The sequence below is a fragment of the Pogoniulus pusillus genome, chromosome 10 (assembly GCF_015220805.1).
Source record: "Pogoniulus pusillus isolate bPogPus1 chromosome 10, bPogPus1.pri, whole genome shotgun sequence".
Taxonomy (NCBI): domain Eukaryota; kingdom Metazoa; phylum Chordata; class Aves; order Piciformes; family Lybiidae; genus Pogoniulus; species Pogoniulus pusillus.
Window position 1 is genome coordinate 12,209,446 of NC_087273.1, and position 24,212 is coordinate 12,233,657.

General features: G+C 42.5%; 1 protein-coding gene across 14 annotated transcripts in view; it reads left to right on the forward strand.

The window, feature by feature from the left end:
- The window catches only part of AFG2A (AFG2 AAA ATPase homolog A), a 225,264-nt gene continuing 201,052 nt past the window's right edge, over window positions 1-24,212 (forward strand). For 8 of the 14 annotated variants that reach the window (XR_010303720.1, XR_010303721.1, XM_064149951.1 and 5 more), the window contains exons 1-9: window positions 1-205; window positions 458-582; window positions 1,533-1,690; window positions 3,643-3,701; window positions 4,808-5,443; window positions 7,537-7,666; window positions 8,293-8,349; window positions 9,508-9,631; window positions 9,958-10,213. Coding sequence is in view for 12 of the 14 variants with exons in the window: in XM_064149951.1 (XP_064006021.1) it covers window positions 43-205; window positions 458-582; window positions 1,533-1,690; window positions 3,643-3,701; window positions 4,808-5,443; window positions 7,537-7,666; window positions 8,293-8,349; window positions 9,508-9,631; window positions 9,958-10,213 (1,708 nt within the window). In the remaining 2 variants the exon portion in view is untranslated. Of the gene's footprint in view, window positions 206-457; window positions 583-1,532; window positions 1,691-2,892; window positions 2,980-3,198; window positions 3,274-3,642; window positions 3,702-4,807; window positions 5,444-7,536; window positions 7,667-8,292; window positions 8,350-9,507; window positions 9,632-9,957; window positions 10,214-24,212 lie in introns of those variants that run through there. The other 6 variants (XM_064149948.1, XM_064149947.1, XM_064149946.1 and 3 more) reach the window with 4 other exon arrangements.

Consider the following 24,212-nt stretch of genomic DNA (forward strand, 5'->3'; position numbering starts at 1 on the left):
CTGCTCCCGGAACTGCTCGGCGGCGGCCGGCGAGACGGCAGCATGTCTGCCGCCAGGAGCCGGCGGGACGGCGTGTCTGCCGCCCGGAGGAAAAGCAAGGGGCGGCTGGGCGCGGGCGGCGGCTCTCCATCGGCTGCCGCCACCCCCGGCGCCGCGGCCGAAGGCGGGCTGCTGGTGCTGGGCGTTATCGACGCCGTGGAAGCAGGTACGGGGGTGCGGGCGGCGGGGATGGGGCGGACGCTTGCCCTGGCTCGGCGGCCTGAGCGCGGCTCGTTTGAAACAGTCCCTGCGAAGCCGCGCTCCCGCCGCCCGCCTGCTGCCGCCGCGTCCCCTCAGGAAGACGGAGCCTGTGTAGGCTCTTAGCTGGGCTGAGCCGGCACCGCGGGAAATGCCGGTCTCGTCCGATAGGCAGGGGAAAATGATGCTCGCCTCTGTTTTTCCCTCCTGAAAATAACAGGAGATGACAATGTTCCCAAAATGCTGCGAAGAACCCTTGCCCAGCTGTCACTGAACAGCATGAAATCTGCCAACCTATGCATAGGTCGTCCGGCCTTGCTTACCTCTGCTGATGGGCGACAGGAGGTGAGACCCTTTCTTGTTCCGGCAGGTGTTTTACAAGTGATCTTCCTGTGCCCTCGCTGTGTTCTTGTGTTCCGTAGGGATCTAAATAGAGCATGTCCTGAGAAAGAAGGTGAATGTGCTCTTCTGTGTGTTCTAGTTCATCTGAGTTCTCAGTACTGGAAAGCAATTCATGCTGCTGCTTTATTCCAAGACATTTATGTCGTGTGTGCACATACATGTTGCATCTTACTGCACACAGCTGTTCAGTCTGGAGAGGGGCAGGCTCTGTGGGGACCTTGTTGTGGCCTTCCAGTACCTGAAGGGGGCCTACAAAAAAGCTGGGGAGGGACTTTTTAGGCTCTCAGGTAGTGATAGGACTAGGGGGAATGGAGCAAAGCTGGAGGTGGGGAGATCCAGACTGGACGTGAGGAGGAAGTTGTTGAGCATGAGAGTGGTGGGAGCCTGGAATGGGTTGCCCAGGGAGGTGTTTGAGGCCCTGTCTCTGGAGGTGTTTAAGGCCAGGCTGGATAGGGTGTCCCTGCCCATGGCAGGGGGGTTGGAACTAAATGAGCCTTGTGGTCCCTTCCAACCCTGACTGATTCTATGATTCTGTGTTTTATTTGCAAAGGAAGAGTACAGCCCTTCATTCTTCTTCACTGAATTCCAGCATTTCCTAGTCAGCATAGTGCATGCTTTTGTGTCATCTGTAGAATCTGCAGTCCTGGTGGAATTTGTTTCCTCTGCAGGCGAAATGTAATTCCTTCCTTCCTGAAAAATGTCTTGGATCATATAGAATCATAGAATCTACCCCATTGGAAGAGACCTTTCATCTTATTCTGTGGCACCAAGTTTTAACCCAATCCTTTTTCCTCAGCTTGTGTTTTAGATCGCAAAGCATTGGTCACTTTGAGGACTGAAAATAGAGAAGAAAAAACTTAACTGACAGTTGTTTGTTTTGAAACTCTTACTAGGTCTGTACTGCTTGGCCCACCACAGGCTTTCCAGGTGGGAAGGTTGGGCTGAATGAAACCACACAGAAGAACCTGAAAGTAAATCTAGGTGATGCTGTCACTGTGCAACCTGTGACTGGTGCAGTCATCCAGGCAGAGGAAGTCGATGTGAAGTTGAGGTACGTGACTTGTAGTGATCCAATGACGTAGCATGAGGCGTCTGATTTGCACTGCAGACTCTTACCTCTCAGAAGATGCTATTTTTCTCCCTTGCTTTGGTGGAGTTAGTACTTGCACAAAGGCAAATGTCCAGGAAGCCTCTCGTCTTGCAGTCTGAATTTCAAGCCCCGTGGTACTTTGCTGCAGCCAGCACTTCAATTTGAAGCTGGCATGTCAGCAGCATGGTGCTGAATATCAGCAGCAGTTTCAACTCAGCCCGTGACAGCGGTGTATCTTTTTCTTTAAAGCCTTGACTTGTACTGAAATAATAAACTAAGGGTGAGCTCACAGAAACTTCTGGAATACTTCACAGTGTCACAGTATCATCAGGGTTGGAAGAGACCTCGCAGATCATCAAGTCCAACCCTTGACCACAGTGCTCAAGGCTAGACCATGGCACCAAGTGCCACGTCCAATCCTGCCTTGAACTGCCCCAGGGACAGCGACTCCACCACCTCCCCGGGCAGCCCATTCCAGCGTCCAATGACTCTCTCAGTGAAGAACTTATGATCATTGTAATGTTTTCAGATTCTGTTCTACACACAATTTTCATTCCCTATTAGGAGTCAGGCTCCTAGGATTGCTAAAGATTAAAAGCACCACCAGAGTAAAAGAGAGAAAACATGAAACCCATAAATTGCCCTTTTAATGCCAGTTAGTTTACTAAAACCATAGTGCCATCCTGTCCTGTAAGAATATAAATGAAAAGAAATAGAGATAGCATTATTGGAGTACTGCCTAGGGCTCTAGACACTTCACAGATTTAATTTGTTCTCTGCAAACTAACTTCTGAGCAATTGCTGGATGCATAATTGAACTTTTTCTTTCAGTTACAAAAAAAAAACCCAATCCCCAACCTCAGAACTCAGCAGCATAACTGAATTTATTTGTTGGGAAAGGCTGTGTTATTTTGAGAGCTCTCCTGTAAGCTGGCCTAGCTTGCCTCACTTTGCTTTCTCGTTCAGTAGGAGAACCAGGCTTTTATTTGTAGGTTTAGAGCTCCCCCAGTTGATCTTGCTTTTATTTGCAGCAGCTGCATCTGCTTCACGTGCCTTTGGTGCTGTTCAACTCTTTAGTGGTACAGGTGTGGACACTTACACAGATTGTGGAAGTTTGTCTGCAAAGTGGATCTAGTGAAACCTTTATTTTGTTGTGAAAACAGGAGGGCTAATGTGTGAGGCTCATACAGATTGGCTGAGGTGATAAATTTGAAGGAATGAAAAGATAGTTTAATGGGCTTTAGTAAAAGGTAAGGCTCCAAATGAAACAGGATGAAAGTTGTATGGATAAACCATCACTCAGAATTGATGGAATCATTACAATCTTATTCATTGCAAGTTTATCTAAGGAGCAGGGAAAGTTAATGATGTTTGTGGTAACAGCATGTAGAGTTTTGAGAGTGGATGTGCTTCATGAATGGTCAACGAGATGGTTTAATCAGTCAGAGCTGTGTAGGTGTGTTTGCAGGGCTGACACAGACCAACCTTATCTATGTGCCCTTTCAATTCAGTGAAGGGTAGCAGTGGCTGCTCTGCTTGCCGAGGTGAGAAACATATACTCCGTATTTGTAACCTTACAAAATGGTAAATGAAACTTGTGGTATTCTTTTTTGGAGCATTTTGTGTGGAAAAATGAACCCCAAATTAAATCTGTTCTGCTTTGGGTACTACATGTGTAGTAGGGGCTGGATTAAATGGTCACTAGAGGTCCATTCCAAGCCCTAACATTCTGTGATTCTGTGATCTTCAGATTGAAGATGTCTGAGCTAAAAACTGTTTGTAGGGTTAAAACATATACTGTAAAACAGGTGATATTTATCATACTGGTACCTCAGTGATGTGAACTCTGCTTTGGTCTTGAAGTAGTTACTGACTGAAAAATGTGTTTTTTTCTGTTTTGTTTCCTATCACAGAGACAAAGATGCCACCATTAATGCTGAGGAAATGTCTGTCTGTCTACTGAGAAACCTAGGTACAGGTTTTATTGTTTCTCTTTTGACTTTATGCAGTAGATCAACAAGTTTTGGATAGAAAAGAGTTTCCTCTTATATTCTTTATCTTGGGTTTTCTTGGGCTTGTAGCAAAGCAGAGGATGTTATTCTGCTCACACTTCTTTTAGAGATCTGTCTTTGGGCTAAGTAAGGTTGCCATGCTGTAAATGTCTAATTTGTGCTAATTGTAATCCTGTTCCTCGAGTCCATTATACATGTTGCTGATACAGTTATTTAGCAACCATTGCTGGCCTTCTGGCTAGCATTCTGATGCAGTTAGAGTTTACTTGCACTGTTAAGAAAAGAATGCAATACTACACATTAGAAACATGATAAGGAGTCAGGATTAACATGAAATCCCACACTCATGTTTTAAAAAATGTTATTAAACAAGCAAATTTGCTCCTCAGTGAGTGGTAGATATGTAAAAGTGAGGCAAAAAGGGTAAATTACTCAAGGTAGAGCTCACAAATTTTTCTGCTCAAAGAGAATCTCCTAGTTTAGGAATTAACAACAGTATTGCTGTGCCAAGAAGCAGGAAGCTTGAGCTGCGCTCCAGATGCATAAGTCTGGCTAGAAATAATAAATCTTGCTTATGTTTTTGCCTGTGTTTCTGTGCACCTGTAGGTGCATTCAGATCATGTTTCCTAAGCTTCCTCTGTCAACTTAAAGACTGAAACCTCACCTTTTTCAGGCAAACATTCTCAAAGAAGGTGGCCTAGATATGAAATATTGAGAAGCACATGGCATCTACAGATTTTTCCTTCGTACAGTAGTAATTCCCATTGTATGCTGGATGAAATTTAAAATGCTGAGATTAATGATGAGTTTAATTTGAGAGATTAGAAGTGATACTGATCAACGTTTATCCAGTCTGCTCAAGTACAAAAGGATCACTTAAATTACCTGAAATGACTTTGAAATCACCTAATCCCCTTTTTGCTGTGTTTTCTAGTGTTCTCTGGGCTTCCTGATAAAGATTCTGGTACAAGAAAGTCTGAATGTTATCACTTCCAAGTAGGCTGAAATTTCTTCTTTGTCTTTTGATGTGTTTTTTTTTTTTTTTTCTTTTTTAATCTTCTCACAGATGGGAAAATAATTTTACCAGGAAACCTCTTGGCTTTTACGTTCTATGGCAAACTTTGTAACATCGTGGTGATAAAAGTGAAGGGAACAGATGGTGCAGAGCTGACTGCCTGTGGCAGTGCTTTCTCCACTGATGTGCTGGAGCAAGACCTTGAAAGATCAGATTTGGAGACAAGTGCATTAGATCTGTCCTTACAGCTTGACAAAATGGACATTGATGACAGTCTGGAGGTGGCATCTGTGAGCACACCATGCAAACCAACTGATCCAGGTTCTCCAGTTCCACCTAGTTCTGCTGTGGCAGCCAGCAATCAAGATTCAGATCAGGGAGATAAAACCTACGGCAAAGGAGATGGTGCAGATCTCCCCAATGAGTTGGAGTTGACTGGGAAAGGAGGCAGTGAGGAACTCTCACTAATTGGCAGAACTGGAGCAGTAAGCAATACAGATGCTTTTTATTTCATTTCTTCAAGAACTAAAATCAATTTTATTGAACCAAGGAGCAGCGTGACAGAAAGTGGTGACTGCGAATCCCGAGTCACCTATGATATGATAGGAGGCTTGAGCAGCCAGCTCAAAACTATTAAAGAAACAGTTGAACTGCCCTTGAAGCAAGCTGAACTGTTCAAGAGTTACGGTATGGTGCCTAAGAGTTGGCTTTCTTTGTACCAGACTAGTTGTCTTCTTTAACATGACTCTCTTTTATTGAAACAGATTATTCAGAGAATAAGCACTGCTATACTGTTGTGTGCCAGCAGTGACAAACTGCTTTATAGTTATCCTGTATGGATGCTCTGAGGATGTTAAAGTTTCCTTGTGTGAAAAAATAACTGACTAGGAAAGAAATAATTTGCCTCCAGGAAAATTCAATTATGCCTAAACAGATTTGTAGCACATAGGAAAAACCTGTATACTTGGGCATTTGACAGGTGCAGGTGTTTGTGTCTTCATAAGATTTCTAATTTGTTTTGGTGGAGTCAACAAATTTGTGTTTTTTAAGTTGAGAAAAGTTCACTTAAGTCAGATGAATTCTGCTGTTTTTTTGCCTATGTGTTATAGGATTCCTGCAGAATTTTAAGGAATTTGAGGGTATTCTGTTTAAACTGCTCAGTGTGTTCAGCATAGAATTACAGAATGAAAAAACTAGCATGATTACTGTTGCCATGCATAAAGTTATATCTAACATGTATATGACCTCAGGACTTTTGTAACAGTTATTTTGTGTATTTATTGCAAACAAATAAGTACATATAGCTGACACATCTGCTCCTTGTCCTGCTCTGGGTGTGCATCAACCTGAGTTAGGGCTCTTACCTATAAATATTTCTTTAATGCCATATTTTTGAGTTGTTTTTTAATTTCTCTTCCCACACAGACGGTAGAGACAGGTGGTTTCAGTGATCACTGGGAACATTTACTTTCATAAGGCACAGGTGGCTCTCTTGCTGTGCGTTGCACGTGATTGGGTAGTTGTGAGGCATCTTCATCTGTGTGTGCTCCAGCTCAGTTAGCTGACCTCCAACCTCAGCATCGCTGTGTGGCTTTGTATTAGCAGAAAGCTTGCTTCAGCATTAGCATTCTTCATACTTAGTTCCAAAAATGCTCGATCAGATTCTCTACTAGCCAGATGAGAGATGATGATTCCTCACCAGTTAGAAACCTTTAACAACCTTTCAAACACGGAAAGTCATTTGTTGGCTCATGGAGAGTGAGGCTGTGAACTGAAGTTGAGATCTGTAGTTCGACGGCTGCGTTACTTGCCAGTATGAAAAGCACCACGAGGGAGCAGCACATGCCTTAATGGACTGTTGTGAAGTATTTGAGTTCTGTCCTGTCTTAGTTAGCAGATGAGTGTACTGGTTCCCAAGACTAGTATTCTCTGTCACTACTGGGTTGTTACTTCAGGCATCATTCCTTGTCTAGTACTGTGGTACCCAAGCAGTCTTTCTTCTTCGGTAGTGTTTCAGCAATGCCTGTTGTGCCAGGGTCACTCCTTTTGTCAAACATTTACCTCTTCTTTTAGCTTTCTAATTTCTCACCACCTCTTTCTGACTTTGTGCCCATTTAATATGTCTTTGCTGGTCTGAAACTTGCTTTTTTGTCTCATTACTTGGGATCATAATATTACTTTGTGTAGTTACCTGTAGCTTCTGTCCAGTTGTAACTACACAGTAGTACCTTGTTCTTTCAGTGTGCCTGAATGTCTCTGGCTATTTTGGCTCTTAACTCTTAGTGTTAAGGAGGCAAATTAATCTTTTTGGTGTGTATTTTTCATCTTTTTGTGAGTGCTCTTGAATCAAGCCTCACAGTATTTCTGCAGTTTTGGAGTGTTGAAGAGAAGTGGTTTTCTGATGTGGGATATTTGTAGTAATGGCACTATCAGAATCATGAATAACTCAGTGCAGTCAGTGGTGGATGTTGCATACTCAGTCCAATAGCTTTTTGGAAAACCTCCCAAACAAACACCACAATGTGTAGGGAGACTTAGTGTGGACAGACTGAAAAATATGATGATTTAAGTAGTTGCTTTTTGCTTGGACTTCAAAAACTCTTGGTGTATATTTCATATAAGAGGATTCTTCCCATTGAAAGCCCACAACTGTATCACAATGAGGTCTCTGCTACTGTTACAGTGGGTAATAACTGGGACAGTGACATGCCCAAGTGCAGGTTATTCATTCTGGCGTTATCACAAATGGCTTTCTTCTCTGTTTGTGTGGTTGTTTAAAGGAATCCCTCCTCCTAGAGGAGTGCTGTTGTATGGCCCTCCGGGTACTGGGAAGACTATGATTGCCAAAGCCATCGCAAACGAGGTTGGCGCTCACGTTACTGTTATTAATGGCCCTGAAATAATTAGCAAGTAAGTCCAACTAATTTATTTTCTTTAATTCTATAAATACACTGGCCCAAATTCTGTCCTGGCATCTATCCACTGTGGATAGATGTTGATGCAAAATTGGCTGTGGGCTGTCTGCCTAAGAGAGTTAAAAACAAATGGGAAAGGCTTCTCTCAAGTAGGGCTTATGTTTCTTCTTGTAATAAAAGAGGTTTATTGGATTTGGCTAAGAAATTGGTGTAAGGCATGGACTAAATTAATGAGGGGACTAAAATTGCATCTGCAGTTGCGTGTTACTCCTGCAACAAGCACACTGACTTGTTGAAGCATATTTAAATGGACACTGCACAGATTAGTGATTTTAGGGGAACTTTTTTTTCCTTTGAAAGTATAGATAAAAATGTTTCTAACACAGAAGAGAGAAGCTTTTCTCTTTAATATTTTTTTTTCTAGTTACAATATGCTTATATTATTACCTGTGTCCCATTTTGCCCTAATTTCTTGTTCTTGTGGAAATAAAGATTATTTTGGGATTGCGTAACCTGTGTGACTTTGCAAGGGTCGCGCTGTGGCTTTTGGGAACACACCAGCAATAATTTTCCAAGTTGCCCCAAATAATGTTTTTTATTAAAATATTTTAATTATTACAGGTTTTATGGGGAGTCTGAATCAAGATTACGTCAGATCTTTGCTGAAGCTTCTCTGCGGTATGTGCTTCAGGATTGTTTTATTCGCCCTCACTTATTTGTGGTGTTGGTTCCAGCATTACTACCTGAAGGGAGGCTGTAGCCAGGTGGGGGGTGGCCTCTTCTCCCAGGCATCCAGCAATAGAACAATGGGACACAGTCTCAAGTTGTGCCGGGGTAGGTACAGGCTGGTTGTTAGGAGGAAGTTCTTTGCAGGGAGAGTGATTGGCACTGGAATGGGCTGCCCAGGGAGGTGGTGGAGTCACCGTCCCTTGAGGTGTTCAAGAAAAGACTGGCTGAGGCACTTAGTGCCATGGTCTAGTTGACTGGCTAGGGCTGGGTGCTAGGTTGGACTGGATGATCTTGGAGGTCTCTTCCAACCTGGTCGATTCTATGATTAATGCTCTTAAAAGAAAAACATTTACAAGAATCTTTGAATTGTAAATTTTTCTGCAGTGTACTGCTGGTTTTTTGTTTCTTTCTTTAAAGGAAATAAATTTGTTTATATAGAGTTTAGCCAGAAGGAAAGCAGTGAAATTTTAGCATGTCTATTAAATGCTTTTGGACACTACTCCTTTTTTTTTAGGGGCTGTTACTAATGGTGCCAAATCACTTGATCTGTATCGTTAGTGTATTGTGCACTTTTTTCAACAGATGGAAGCATGAGCCACAGTTTCACCTGGATCCAAATTTTTCTATGTAGTTGATCTTTGGAGAGCATTGTAGCACTGTGGTGAGACATAGAAGCCATCATTGAATGAGCTAGTGTTGGTGGTGGATATAATGTGTCTCTGGATTACAGTGTCATTATACCCAATAATTTATTAGGCTTCAGATTTCGTAATACCCTTAGCAAAAGACTGTCCCATGCTGTATTTGTAGAAGTAACAAATGAAACACTGTGTTGTTATGATGAAGTTGGTTTATTTAGTATTCACTTTTTTGGGAGGAGTCATAGAAAAGTAGATTGGTAATCTTGAAGATATTACTCATCTAGTGTATTATTTTGTCTCACTGAGTAGCACCATGTTCAAAGTGGAAAACTGCAGTTGCCTGAAGGAGTGGGATGCTTGTTAACTTTTGCAGCAACTGATGCTTTTCATAAGCAGCTTTGCGCTTCTCTGCCTTGATGCTTTAAGTCTTCCTCAGCACCTTAACATTTTTGTCTCCCTTTTCCAGTCGCCCCTCCATTATATTTATAGATGAGTTGGATGCACTCTGCCCAAAGAGAGAAGGGGCTCAGAACGAGGTTGAGAAGAGAGTTGTTGCTTCATTGCTGACATTAATGGATGGCATTGGCTCAGTAAGTAGACTCTACTGGGACAGCTAATGTTTGTGGTGACCAGCTGAACAAATATTGCTTCTGTAATGCAGAGGGCATCTTGGAGTAAAGTTTCTGTTTGTATTATCTCTATGTGCATGTAGCCTATAGGTTTGCCAAAGTGCAGTTTGGGATAGGTTGGATGGACTCGCCTGTGGAGTATGTGTGCTGAAAAGATTGCTTTCCTCCTTTAGAACTAGCATGTTAGTGAGTGTAATAGCAGGGAAAAACAAGCAGGAAGTGTATTTTTAAGCTGTGGGGCACTTAATTGTATTTTTAAATGAATATTTTGTATTGTTTGCCTTTAGGAGGACAGTGAAGGGCAGCTTTTGGTACTTGGGGCCACGAATCGCCCCCAGGCACTGGATGCAGCCCTGCGCAGGCCTGGGCGTTTTGATAAAGAGATAGAGATTGGAATTCCCAATGCACAAGACCGACTGGACATCCTCCAGAAGCTCCTCAAGAAAGTTCCCCATTCACTCACAGCAGCAGAGTTGGTGCAGCTGGCTGATAGTGCACATGGCTATGTGGGTGCAGATTTAGCAGCCTTGTGCAAGGAAGCAGGTGAGACTTAGGATCTCTCTTTATTTTTAAACTCTTTGTTTAAAAAACATAAACATCCATAACCTGTACTGGCAGCTTTTATGCCAATGAGATTGATTAATTCTTGTGTCCATAAAATCGACACATTCCATACCCAAGGAAGAAATGTGAGGACCACCTGTCTGCTTCTGGACAGATCAGAAAAACTCTTTGAGTATTAATAGATTTTTAAAATGGTGTGTTAAGATTAGTAACACAGGGGAGTAATCTGTGTGATTGCATGGAATCACAGAATGGTTTGGGTTAGAAGGGACCTTAAAGAGCATCTGGTTCCAACCCCTACCATGGGCAGGGGCACCTTCCACTACATCAGGCCTTGAATACTTCCAGGGAAGGGCATCCACAGTGTCCCTGGGCAGCCTGTTCCATTCTCTTACCACTTTCACTGTAAAGAATTTATTTCTAGTATCCATTCTAAATCTACCCTTCCTGTGGCTGCTTATCTCTCTAGCATATTAGCTAGGTGGCTGTTTCACAGTAAACCAATGGAGTAATAAGTTAACTGACATATCCCTAAAAGTCAGACTAGACAGCTTGTCCTGTAGGTCCTTATTCCCAAGATGCTGATACTGTAGGCCTGAGTGGCACTTACTGTGGTTCTCTTCTGTATTTAGTGCCTTTGTTTTGATTGCCTGCAGATGAGGACTTTGTGACAGAGACTGCATGAGACTGGGTTGTGCAGTGAAACTGGGAGAGCTGGAAGGTGTCCCTTGGCCTCTGGCTCAGGCATAGCCCTGGGGAATTATCCATGCATCCTGCAGGCAGAGTTCAGTATGTTCCAGGGAATACTTAACTGTGAGCTGACTTCTGTTTTCATTGGATGAAATATTAAAAGTACACTCTATCAAGTCTTACGTTTTGCTGGAGTGCATCTGTGTGGTTTAAGTGCTGGACCTTAAATCTACCCTTCAGCAGCCTTTTAAATCAATCTAGTCAAAATATGACTCTTCAGCTCTGCTTATGCCCATTTCCTCCCTTGTAGCTCACGAATATGTCTGCTGTATGCACTGGTTACTCTTGTTTCTTTTGGCACTGGGACAGCTTCCTCTGGCAGTGGCACAATGCGCAGCTAATTCTTGCATCAGCATTAACTATGAAGATGACAGAAGTTGTTTTAGGGCTTATGGCACCTGCAACAGCAAGTTGCCAGTTTTTAAGGGATAATTCTCAAAAATGGTTTTGTGGACCAAGAAGAAAAAGCCACGTGTGGACACGGAATGTTCTTTCTGCAGTGCTCTTCTGTTGGCTTCAGTTACATTTTAAACTTTGTTTTAAGCTAGCAAACAAATAGATACAAGCAACAACAGAAAAAAGATGAACTCCCTTTTTATTTTCCTTTTTTTCTGGAAAAAATGTTTTTCTGCCTTTGCCACAGTCCTCACAGAGTGAATATTTAAGTAATGCAATGTAAAGTTTTCAGTGGAAACTGTTTGGTTTCAGTTCCAAACAAGACCCAGGACAGGCTTTACTTGTCCATCGGCACATGGATTCTGGGCACTGCATGATCTAGCTGCAGATAGACAGCATTACCTACTTTGGGAGGGAATTTTCTGCAGATTGACGGTCGTGTGCCTTGTTGATCCAAAACTTGGGGCATCTACCTGTGGCTGACTGCAGGACACGCTGTTGTCTGCGAGCTTGTGCATCCAAAGGCAATGCTGGCGCTGAGAGAAGCGGGCTGTCTCCTTTTCCTTATCTTTCCTGTAGTTTGAATCCCCGCTGCTACATTTCCTTGTCGTTTGTTAACTTGGAGTGACCTCTGCTGGGGAGAACATAGCCCAGCGCCGTTAACTCTTCATAGCCCATGAGTATTTTCCTTTTCAAGGAGTTGCAGAAGCATGGTTTGGTCCAAGTATTACATCAACTGAATTTAAGTTGGCTGTGGCTAAGGAGCATTCTCAGCTGGGTTCTTTTTCTGTGATTAAACTCTTGATACAGATTTGTATATTAAAATCTCAACACCCTCTAAAATATTGCAGCTTTTACTGGAGTTAAACTTAAAAGCTGGTGTTTATGAGCTAGTACTTCTCCTTAGCACAGCAAGGTTATTCCATATGGAATTTTTTCCAGTGTTTTGTCTAGTCTTGTTTGTTATTCCAAGCAGTGGGCTTCTATTGCTTCACTTGAACTGTGCTCTGGGCCAGGACAGCTTGCTGTCCAGGAATGCTCTCTGATATTCAGCCCAAGTTTTCCTTGTTTAGTTTTATCCCATTATTTCTATTTACATCCTTGTATAACACATTCACTCTCCCTCCTTAGTGTTTACGCCCTTCAGATATCTCTAGGCTGTTCTCATGTCCTCTACCTCCTCATTCATTACTGAGCCAAACTGTAAATATTTAGCTCTTTTAATCTTTCTTCATAAATAAGCCCTTCCTGCCTTCTGAGAAATTCTGGTGACTTTCTCTGAACTCACTCCAGTTTGTCAATAACCTTTTGGTAATGCAAGGCTCAGAACTGAACATCGTATTTTGTATGTATTACCACATAAATGATGACATAAACATGAAGTTAAGACTGCTGGGGTGCAGTTCTAAATAACCAGAATCTTCAGGTGATATCTGAGCTGTAAGTTCTTTCACCAGTTCTAAGGCTCTTTGTACCATTTTCACGAGAGACATGTATGATAGGTACAGGTGAAATATGGAAACTACTTCAGAAGCAGAAATTCTGCCCTTGGAAATCTATGTTCAGTTTGTGATACAAGATTATTGTCACTTGCTCATTGTATTGCAGTGATGGTCTTTGGAAGACAATCCTAAGTCCTAGTTACCCTGTTTATATCCTTAGGTACTTCATTTGTGGCTGGAGAACCTGAAAATGTGCAAGCTAAATATGTTTATGTTCTTCACACAAAGTTAAGATCATATCCAAAGAAGTCTTTCCTTACCTTTATACCTTAGCCCTGTTCTTTTAACATGTGTATGATACACTGTGCATGCCACTTTATATAAGCCAAGGCTGCAGTAATTCATGTGACATGGTAAATGTAGCACTTGTAGGGCTATGATAAACAAACTTTTTGCTCTTGCATCCCTAGTGATGTTTCCTAAAATACCTCATTCTAAAAGCTTTGCTGCTTGTCTGCTCTATCATTCTGAAGAACCTGGGTTAAGGAAAGTGGGTGACTATTGTTGAGTTAGATGTATTCCAGCCATTTTCTTGGCAGGAGTTGCTAGTTCTCCAGTGTGAGAGTTGCTTGGTGGTGCTTCTGGGGTTATCCAGGCCAGTTTTCTTCTCTCTTCAGCAGTGCTGTGTGCTTTAATGGAAGACATGGAGAAGTTTTAGGACCTTTTAGTGCTCAGCTTGTTTTGGATGTTTGCAGGCCCCTCTGTAAAAAAAAAATGCCATCTTGTGTTGTGTTGGAATGGGCAAGGAGAAGAGAGGTGGACAGGAAACCTCAAGAACTGTGCAGTGTGCTCTGAACTTTTCCACATGGGGTATTATGACCAAACACATTTTGAAATATCTCTATATAGATGGAAATAATAATCAATTAAGAGGGTTTTTATTTCATCTGAGTTTTTAAAACATTACTGATTTTTTTTCCTTCCAGTATCACCTGAAAATACAGTTCTAGCTTCTTTCAAAATAAAACCTCAATCTTGTGACTTCATAAGGAAAATTCTAGCTATCATGAAAGTTATGGAGCTATGGAAAACCTGCAAATGCCTTGATGGGTGCTGAACCACATCCTGTGGACATCAGCTTGCAATTAACACCTTGTGGTAGACTCTTGAGAACTTGAATACCTTCTGAGGGAATCACATACACAGGCTCCTTGATGAGCAAAGTTATGTGTGCAGCTGAAAAAGCCATTCTTAAGACTGGGAGAGGTCTACTGCATCCTAAATTATGTAGCAGCCTACCCTTCAGTGTGAACAGCTGCCTTCTGACTTGTTAGATCGAGCAGAGGCAGTCTCTAGAAGATAGATTCTCCCCTATCCTTGCATACAGTGTCAGTATATGCCTGAGATTTTGTTGTTTATGCTTGCTTTAATTTGCCACAGAGTCTTTTATTAATTCCCTAAAAAAATACAATGATTTAAATTTAATAACTGAGATAAGCACTGCACTTTTTTCTTTTAAACATATGAAATGTTAATTACGTAGCAGGGACATGAATGGTATAAACTGTACTGAATGTTAGAAGATGCTTAGCAACAAAGGTTTCCAAATATAGCAATTTATTATAAACTTATCCTTCTATGGCTGCCTGTAGCATTTCAAGAGGGTGAATATAAATATAGCTTGATTTCTTCAAGAAGTGGCTTCAGTCATACTGTTTACAGAGAAAGGAAGCATTTGCTTTGTAACTCTTGGGATTTATCTTGAACATCCTTGTTCATTACACATAATTTCAGCGTGCTGATATAAAACACTTGGACTGTGATAAGATAGCATCATGAGGAGAGGAAGAACAAATGCCTTTGTTTAAAGAGTGGCCTCTCTTGCAGTAACAGCTATTTGGTTCCAGTGAGGATGCTGCATTGCAAGCACTGAAACTCTCAAACTTCCCTCTAAGAAGCATTGATCACTTTATGCATCACTAATTGTTGTACAGTTAAAAGTATTACCTTGTTTAGCCTTTGGGGTTTTAAGGTGTCATGGATTAGGGGTTCACTGGCTTGAGCTGGCTGTTACAAAGAAAGGTTACAGAAACAAGAAGTTGCTGCATCTTTGACCAGCATGAATTGACAGAACTCTGCTGAATCTCCGGGGCTGCTTGCATAGACATAGGTTATGGTCTGTTGTCTTAAGCCCTTGATTTTAAGAGTCTTGTTTGGAGATCTTACTGTCTGTAGTAATCATTTGGCCCTTTTATTACCTCTGCATTCTAGTGAATATTACAGCTAGATGGAATATTTATGCTGCTTAATTGATAGCTGTATGTTGATGTAGGTATTACATCTACGTAAGTTATCTAGGGGAATACTGTACTTGGCTTTTGTTGGAGCTGAGCAACTTCCTGCTGTATCTTTCAGGACTCAAAGCAGAGTTTCTACAATCCACTTGCATTGAAAAGACAAATTAAAAAAAAAGGGCAACTGACAGGCTGGTCCCTAGTTGTTATGTTTTTCCCTCTAACGATGGGGAAGTAAATTCCCCTGAAACCCAGGACTGTCGTCTTTGTTGGATCTGTATGTTGTTTTAGTTCCCAGCTTCTGCAGTTTTGGTAGCCTGGCCACCTGCAGGAAACGTGAGCTGTTTGGGCTAATGTGATTAACAGTGAGTCTCTGTGCACCCCCAGGACTGGCCTCTGACTGCTCTTTCAATTAGACAAATGCCTTGTTCAATATGTGGCTTCTCAGCCTTTGTGTCTCAAATCTGGGCTCTTCATTTCAGCTCGAAGTCTTGATGAAACAAGCTAGTGTTAGGGCATCAAGAGTATCTATCCTTTCTTTAAGCCATAAAGGTCCAGTATGAACCTTTCCCAACACAATTTGGACCCGAATTCTGCTGGAGGGGCACAGATGTAAATATTTCCCTGGGATTATAACCTTAAATGTGGGAATGTGGGCTGAGACACTGCTGAAGGTGTAAATTTTGATAAAAGACAATGGGATTGACTGTTTTGCAGGGTGCTTTTTGGTTGGTAGCTTGCAGTTGATGATTGCAGATGCAGATTTCAAAGGGAAAGCACTGCTTGACATACTATAGCTATCTCATTCCCTTATGAAAAGTGACCAAAAATACCCATGTTTACCTTGTTCTTTAATGTATTTTTTCCTGCAGTACAGAAAAATATTGAAACTAATCTGTTGCAAATGGTTTGCTGTTGCATTCTCTAACTGAATGCTGGTTCCCATGAGACTTTCAAAATGAGGTAGGAAAGGCCTCTTGCCTTTTTGTAAGAAGGTCATGTAGGAAATATAGGGAGTATTAATAACATGTGGAGCCAGATGGTCAGTACCAAGAAATGTAAAACTGAGCCATTTCTTGCAGGAATGGCAGAACACTATGTTTTGAAATGTACTGAAGAATCCAGACATGATACAGAAGTGAAGCCACAAATTAATTTTGGACCTGGAACAGTTGAGTTTTCTGACACTTGTGTTCCATTGTGCTAATTTATGGTGTAAGAAGACTATTAAAATCCAATCCCCTTCTCCAGCATCTGTGAATCTTAAGTTAGTGCTGTGTTCTGTAATCTCAAAGTGGGGTCCTTGATGCGGAAGCTGTTTTTAAACCAAAGCAATTGGCCTGAGTTGCCTCTTCACAGGTTATGAACAAATGTGTCCTCACTTGCACGCACATGAAGCGATGTGACTGTCTCAAGTTGCACTGTAGCACATGTGTTTTGGTTGTTTCTTTGAGCACTAACTCAGAATGATTGCTTTCGTGCAGAAGTGGATACATCTGGCTGTTGATGAGCAGCCTGAAGGAACGTGCTTGAGGCTGGTCAGAGCGTGTTGACCTTATTTTTGCCTGTGGGATCCCTTGCCCTCTTTCTTAGGATTTCCTTGCCTCAGCATCTTGTGGGGCAAAGGCAAAATCTGAATTGGTTTTGGAATTGCTGCTTTAAACACGTCAAATAGTTCAATTCCTTTCCTAGGATTCCACGAGGTTGGTGTTATTTTAGCAGCACAGGGCTAGATCTTCACTCATTTACTTCTCTTTGGTGTCATTCTGATGTGACTGCAAAAATTCTGAATTTCTTTTTCTTTTTTTAAATTTCTCCCTGTGTCCTTGCCCTTGCTGAGTGTACAGATATTTCCTTAGTGGGACTGTCTTTGTATCCAGAGGGAAAAACTCTAGCTTTCTGTCCCTCTCTGAAGAGATACTGGTGCACATTATAGTGGTTTTTTTAGTGTTTTTTTTTTCCTAAAATAAAGTAATTTGCCTTTTTTGGTTGTTTTATTTTTGTTTTTGTTTGGAGGCTGTTGCACTTCTGCAGTAAGGCCTTGTAGACTTTTGGGTTTCATCACAATTAAGTGTGTTTCTATCTGGAACTGGCTTGCAGTTGATTGGATGGTGGGACTGCTGACTTCATCTACATAGTTGTGGGTTGAGTCCTTGATAATCTATTTAAAGCACATCCCATTCTGTCTGCTAATGTAAAGCAGGACATAGTATTTTCAGAAGAGCTGATCAATTAATACCTTAGATGAACCTTAAGGTACAACCCATGCTCTCAATGCAGGTGACACAACGTGATGCACGTGTGGCAAGGCATGTAGAAACTTCAGCCTTTGAGGGGCAGCCCCAAACAAGTTGCTTGAAGGATGGGGGCATGCAGGGTGTGCAGGCTGTGAAATGGCAGGCAGAGCATCAGCCCTCTGCATGCAGATCCTGAAAGTGGAGCATGATGTAATTTTGCTTAAGAGCAGAATAAATATAGGGCAGATATGGTCTTAGACTGGGTCATTGGCTGAGCTATGGTGGGAAGAGTTCTGTGTGGTCCCTGTTTATTTTTCTAACCCTGGGAATCAACACAGTGTCAGTAACCCAGCTCTGTGTCATACTGACAGGGGAGATGTGCTGTTCACTGTGCTGTTTACTGAGTTTCCTGTCCCATAGGGGCTTTGGCTACCAGGTGCAAAGCTGGGTGAGAGTTTTGCTGGGCAGTGTTACTTCCGTAGTGACAGAAGAGATGCTCTGCTGCCTGCATAGCACCTTGAAATGAATGATAATGATTTAACTAAGATTAAACTGATTATTGAAGATAAAAGGTTGGACTTGATGATCTGTGAGGTCTCTTCCAACCCTGATGATACTGTGATACTGTGATATTCTGCAGTCCACTGCTTTTTAAATTATCCTATAGGTTTGGGGTGTTTTTTTCTGTAATGATCTGCACTGCTTGCTCCTCTGTGGTAACTTTAAAGGATTTGCAGGTGTAAGAACTGAAGAGAACTTCTCGACGTTTAGTCTCTGAGAATTCTTGTTAATACAACCTGCTGTAGAGCAATTAATCTCAACTGACATTTTTCTAACTGGAGGGTATTCTGCAGACTTCCACGCTTCCTTCTTTCTCTCCTGTTATGTCTTTTCTAATGTCCCACCTTCTGCCAGCTGAAGTAGGATAACCAACCTCATGGTTGTTGCTGACCAGTGCCCAAGGACCACTAGCCGCTCCCTGTGACTTCTTGTCATTCTGCCCTTTGCTGTTGTAGTAGCTTGACAGTTCTAGTTTTTCTGATGTATACAAACTTGAACATAGAAGGTTTCATTTCAACAGGAGGAGAAACTTCTTTACAGTGAGAGTGAGAGAGCACTGGAACAGGCTGCCCAGGGGACTTGTGGAGTCTCCTTCTCTGGAGGCTTTCAAAACCTGCCTGGTTGCATTCCTGTGTGACATACTCTAGGTGGTCCTGCTTTTGGCAGGATGTTGGACTCCATCTCTGGAGATCCCTTCCAGCCTATAGCATTCTGTGTGATTCCTTCTAACACAGGTATGACTAATCACAGTTAGGTACATTTGTGTATGGGAGCAGGCTAGAAACAGGCAGTCTGGAATTCCCTTATTTCCCTCTGTTGTCATTGTCTTAGGATAAATGATGTGTGTGTGCCTGACCTGTGAATAAAGTGCTTCCTGTAAGAAAGAAGTTTTGAAAATACAGTTCCTCCTCCTTCCCTTTTGCTCTCTAGTTGTACCTCTCAGCAACTTTTAGTCAGCCTCATAGATGTGTTCCAGCAAATGCTGGAGCTCCTCATGCAGGTCTATAAATCGTGTGCCTGTAATCCCTACAGTAGATTAGTGCTCAGGTTAGCAGAGTGAATTTGCAGTGTTATGGTTACAAGGGATTTAAGGGCATTATCCTTCCTGTGCAAACAACATACAAAAGTTCTTCAGGGATTTTCCCATATAGCTTTGGCAGCAAAAGACAGACTCGAGAATATGGTTTGAAGAGCAAAAGTAAGAGTTTCTGCTTCATGAACTGTTTTCTAAATAGGCATGCATGGAATATAGATTAAATAAAAAAAGAAGTAAGTTCAAATCTATATTTATAGGAGTGTGGTCTGTGGGGCTTTTTTAATTACTTGGTGAGTTTTTGGGTGTTTGGCTCTATAGATATGTACATTGTGAGGGGGAAAAAAAGACAAACCCAAGTCAGCTAAACAAATAAACCAAACCATGCCAAAACCGCTGCTGAATTGAGGAAGATTCTTAGGAGTCTTCCCAGATGATGGTGAGGCTTAGGTCTGCTAGGCAGTCAGGCTTTGTCTGTATTACTGTATATTTATGCAAACAACATCCATATCCATGCCCTCTGTTAGATGGTTTTTCATGGATTTGACTACCCAATCCCTTGATGTTAGGTGTGGGCCTATGATATGTTTGAGAATACCTCTGGTCTGTAGCCTATGATACTTGAAGATCTGTGAAAGTTTTCCCAATATAATGTTTGGATTGTTGTCACCAATGAGTGTAGAAAGCCATGCTGATTAAAAGTTGCCAGACACAAAGCAAAAGTGCTCCTTAGTTAAAAAATGTGAAACACTGGAATAACTTTTGTGTTCCATTGCCGGGGAAGTTGGGGATGCACCTCCTAGGAGTTTCTGAAGTTCAAAATTGATTTTAAGTTACATGAGGTGTTTTTTCTGTGCATAAAACTGTTAAATGTTGAAGTACAGTGTGTAAAGAATCTAAAAATAGAGGAAGATGCCCCATCAGGAGCCATTAGGAAGCTGAAATCTTTCCATATAATATTGAACATTCCAATTCCAGACATGCATCCTCTTGGCTCTGACAGCTGTCATAGGGAGAAATGGTGTGTGTCTTCTAGGTTTGCCATAGTAATTTGTGAGGGAAATACCAGATTAGCAGGAAAAGAAGAACCATTTCCTTCTGTAAACAATCTTGCAAAAAGATTGCAGTTTCTTTGAAGCTACTTAGAAATTCTGGTATTAGAATTCTGGTTGATTAAGTCTAGACAAGGTGGATTGGCAGAAAAAAAAGTAGCTGATGGGCAGTGAAAGGTGGCATGATGAACAACTCTGTTTTGTTAGCTCCATTTCCTCAAATGCTCTGTGTACTCTGATTTTGACATCTAAGGTGTATGTGTTCCTCATTTTGAGTGGATGTTTTCTGTTATTAACATAGTGTATAATGACACGGTCTGACAAATATAGCACTGTCATAGGGTCTATTTTTAGGCTCAAACATTTGTGATAATGATCTAATATGCCAACACTTGGCCAAGTGATGAGCAAGACAATCTTACAGGGAAACAATGCTGTCGACCTCAAGCATTGCCTGGTACCAAAGAAGGATTGTCTGTACCAGGACAGGACGTTCTGCTGGGGGTTTTCCCCCCTCCCCTGTCCGCTTAGTTTCCTTTGTTCTAGACAGACAGGATGAGTTGGTGAGGTAGAGCACACAGTTGCTGGTCTGGAACAAATTGTTTACTTTCCATTGTTTGTAATCATCATGCATGATCTACTATGCTTGTGTCTTTTTTTGGCCTTTTAATTTTTTTTTTTCCTCACTGGGCTTTTCTATTTATAATCTACTGAGAATCAGTGCTGTTCACTGTTTCAAAGGCTCCCTTCTGAAATAAGTTTCTGCTCTACACAGGGCAGCTCTAGGAACCAGTCATGGATCCCTTTAGAAAAAAAACACCCCTTTGAAAAGTTGCCCACACAAGCAAGCCAACTGCCCACACCTCTGTGTCCTTCCTCCCCTCACACATGACTTGCTGGAATAAAACAGTGAAAGCCTACTTGCCCACTAGTGAGCAACTGATATTAATCAATCCTGAAAAATGAAGTACCCTTTGCAAAGGAGGAAGCAGAACTGAAGCAAATGCTGTGCTGGGTTTGTTTATACTTAATGCCATGTTCTAGTTGACTGGCTAGGGATGGGTGATAGGTTGGACTGGATGATCTTGGAGGTCTCTTCCAGCCTGGTTGATTCTATGATTCTATGACGTGCACTAAAAAGGTTCACATGTGAAAGAGACCCAGCAGCTAAGCTGAGGAGCTCAGTGTTTGCTGAGGTGCTAGGTCTAAATCTCCACTTCGTCCCTGTTACAGCATATTCTGCTGTGATAAACTTGGGTTTGCTGCAGTGTTTCTCCTCCTTTGCCTCTGCGCTGCTTCTAGCCGCGTGTTTTGCACCCTACCTTGCATTTCCTTACCTTAAATACATCTTGTCTGGAGACAAGGATGTGTTTTTCTGCCTCTGGCAAGTCACTGGCTGTATCCTCCTCCTGTTAGTAAGACTTTCCCCCTCCTCTGGTTCGAGGTCAATCCAAAGTGCAGGAAAGAACGATTATGATAACAGGAGGAAACAGGAAGACTCGTGCTTTCTTTTGCAATCTGTTTTTGATTATTGTTTTAATGTAAAACACTGTTTCAATTAAACGCTGACCCGAGCAGCGGCGTGTGCGTGCACATGTCGCAATGAATCCTGCCTTTGTTTGCAAAGCTATGACCTCTTTATTCCTCTTCTGCATCGAGGCTGCTGCTTCTCTAACCTGCTGCCGAGGACTGAAATTCCCCTTGTGCTCCTAGTAGCACAAGCAGTAACGATCCTTAAGAGCCATATTCTTCTTGCGCACTTTGTGCTGTTCTCTCTCTGTTTTTAAAACAAGCTTGTTTGTTTTTAGGAACTCCTCATGTCATGAAATAACCATACATGATTGCAGTAGAGCTAAACTGGTACCTGATGGAGCAGATATGTATAGAAATGAGGAATAGAGATCTTTACCTTGCCTTCTCTATGACTTCATGCCATGCTATTTATTCTTTCATTTTCTTTTTTTTTGAGTGTCATGTGAATTGCCTTCAGCATAAAGAAAATCACAGAATGGCAGGGGCTGGAAGGGACCTTAAAAGCTCATCCAGCCCAACTCCCCTGCAGAGCAGCATCACTTATACCGGATCACACAAGAATGCATCCAGGAGGGTTTTGAATATTTCCAGCAGGGGAGACTCCACAGCCCCCCTGGGGCAGCCTGTTCCAGTGTTCTGTCACCCTCACAGGGAAGATTTCCTCATGTTTCTGTGGAACTTCCTGTGCCTCAACTTCCACCCACTACCCCTTGTCCTGTTACTGAGCATCACCAAACAGAGCCTGGCTCCATGCTCCTGCCACTCACTCTTTACATATTGATAAACATGAATGAGGTCTCCCCTCACTCTCCTCCAGGCTAAAGAGCCCCAGCTCTTTATGTCCAAAATGAGCCATACTGCTTCAGGAACTATTGGCAATAGTACATAGAGTCATTTAGAGCTTCAAGACCAGTAGCATTCATAGAATAGGATCAACCAGGTTGGAAGAGACCTCCAAGATCATCCAATCCAACCTATCACTCAGCCCTATCCAGTCAACTAGACCATGGCACTAAGTGCCTCTGCCAGCGTGGCTCAACCCCAGTACTTGCTCCCACCCTGTTAGCTGCAATGGCACTGGAATAAGATGTCAAGTTTATTTGCTTGGCTGTAAATTTTAAAACCTCAGGGGTGAATCTGTGTTGTCTGTCTTACATGTTTTTCTGCTCAAAATGAGCTGTTTCAGAGGAAGGAAGGAATGGGGGAGGAATAACATGAAGATTGTCTGGGCTGTTAAAATAAGTCAGTGATATTTTATACTTGTCCTCTGGTGACCAGATTTTCATTTTTCTCCTTGGCCTCATGGAATGTTTTTATTTATATTTCTTATTAGTTCTGGATGTTCTGTGCAAAGGGAAACCAGAATTACAGACTTTTTTGTTTCATTATTGTATTAAGGGCCTGGCTATTGAATGCAGGTGCTCAGACCCGGCTGTAATTGGCAGTTTATAGAGAGACACCAGCTGTACTGCTTCACAGGGGAGATATTGGATCTCTTCACACCTTATATATATTGTAGGAAATGCAGAATTCCTGCCATTGTCAGAAACTTTGCATGTCCACTTCTACCAGTGTAGAAAAGAGACAACAGTCTGCTGAAAGTTAAACTCATGTCTATTTTTAGAAAGAGCTTACCCCTTTTGTTGTCCTTTCATGTGGCACTAACTGATGTTTTGTTTGGTTAAATATAGAAAATGTGTAGTATATTTGTCTTTTTATGGTCATGTAAGGCAAACTGGTGTCATGTTTTTGGTGGCATGTGACAACAGGTATTACATCTATCTATCATAGAATCGACCAGGTTGGAAGAGACCTCCAAGATCATCCAGTCCAACCTAGCACCCAGCCCTAGCCAGTCAACTAGACCATGGCACTAAGTGCCTCATCCAGGCTTTTCTCGAACACCTCCAGGGACGGTGCCTCCACCACCTCCCTGGGCAGCCCATTCCAATGCCAATCACTCTCTCTGTGAAGAACTTCCTCCTAACATCCAGCCTATACCTACCCTGGTACAACTTGAGACTGTGTCCCCTTGTTCTCGTGCTGGTTGCCTGGGAGAAGAGGCCACCCCCCACCTGGCTACAACCTCCCTTCAGGTAGTTGTAGACAGCAATAAGGTCTCCCCTGAGCCTCCTCTTCTCCAGGCTAAACACCCCCAGCTCCCTCAGCCTCTCCTCATAGGGTTTGTGTTCCAGGCCCCTCACCAGCTTTGTTGCCCTTCTCTGGACACATTCCAGCATCTCAACATCTGTCTTGAATTGAGGAGCCCAGAACTGGACACAGGACTCAAGGTGTGGCCTGACCAGTGTTGAGTACAGGGGAAGAATAAACTCCCTTGTCCTACTGGCCACACTGTTCCTGATGCAGGCCAGGATGCCATTGGCTCTCTTGGCCACCTGGGCACACTGCTGGCTCATCTTCAGCTTACTGTCTATCAGTACCCCCAGGTCCCTTTCCTCCTGGCTGCTCTCCAGCCACTCTGTCCCCCGTGTGTAGCGCCGCATGAGGTTGTTGTGGCCAAAGTGCAGAACCCTGCACTTGGCCTTGTTAAATCTCATCCCACTGGCGTGTGCCCACCCATCCAGCCTGTCTAGGTCCCTCCGCGGGACTCTTCTATCCTCCAACAGATCCACACCTGCTCCTAGCTTGCTGTCATCTGCAAACTTACTGATGCTGGACT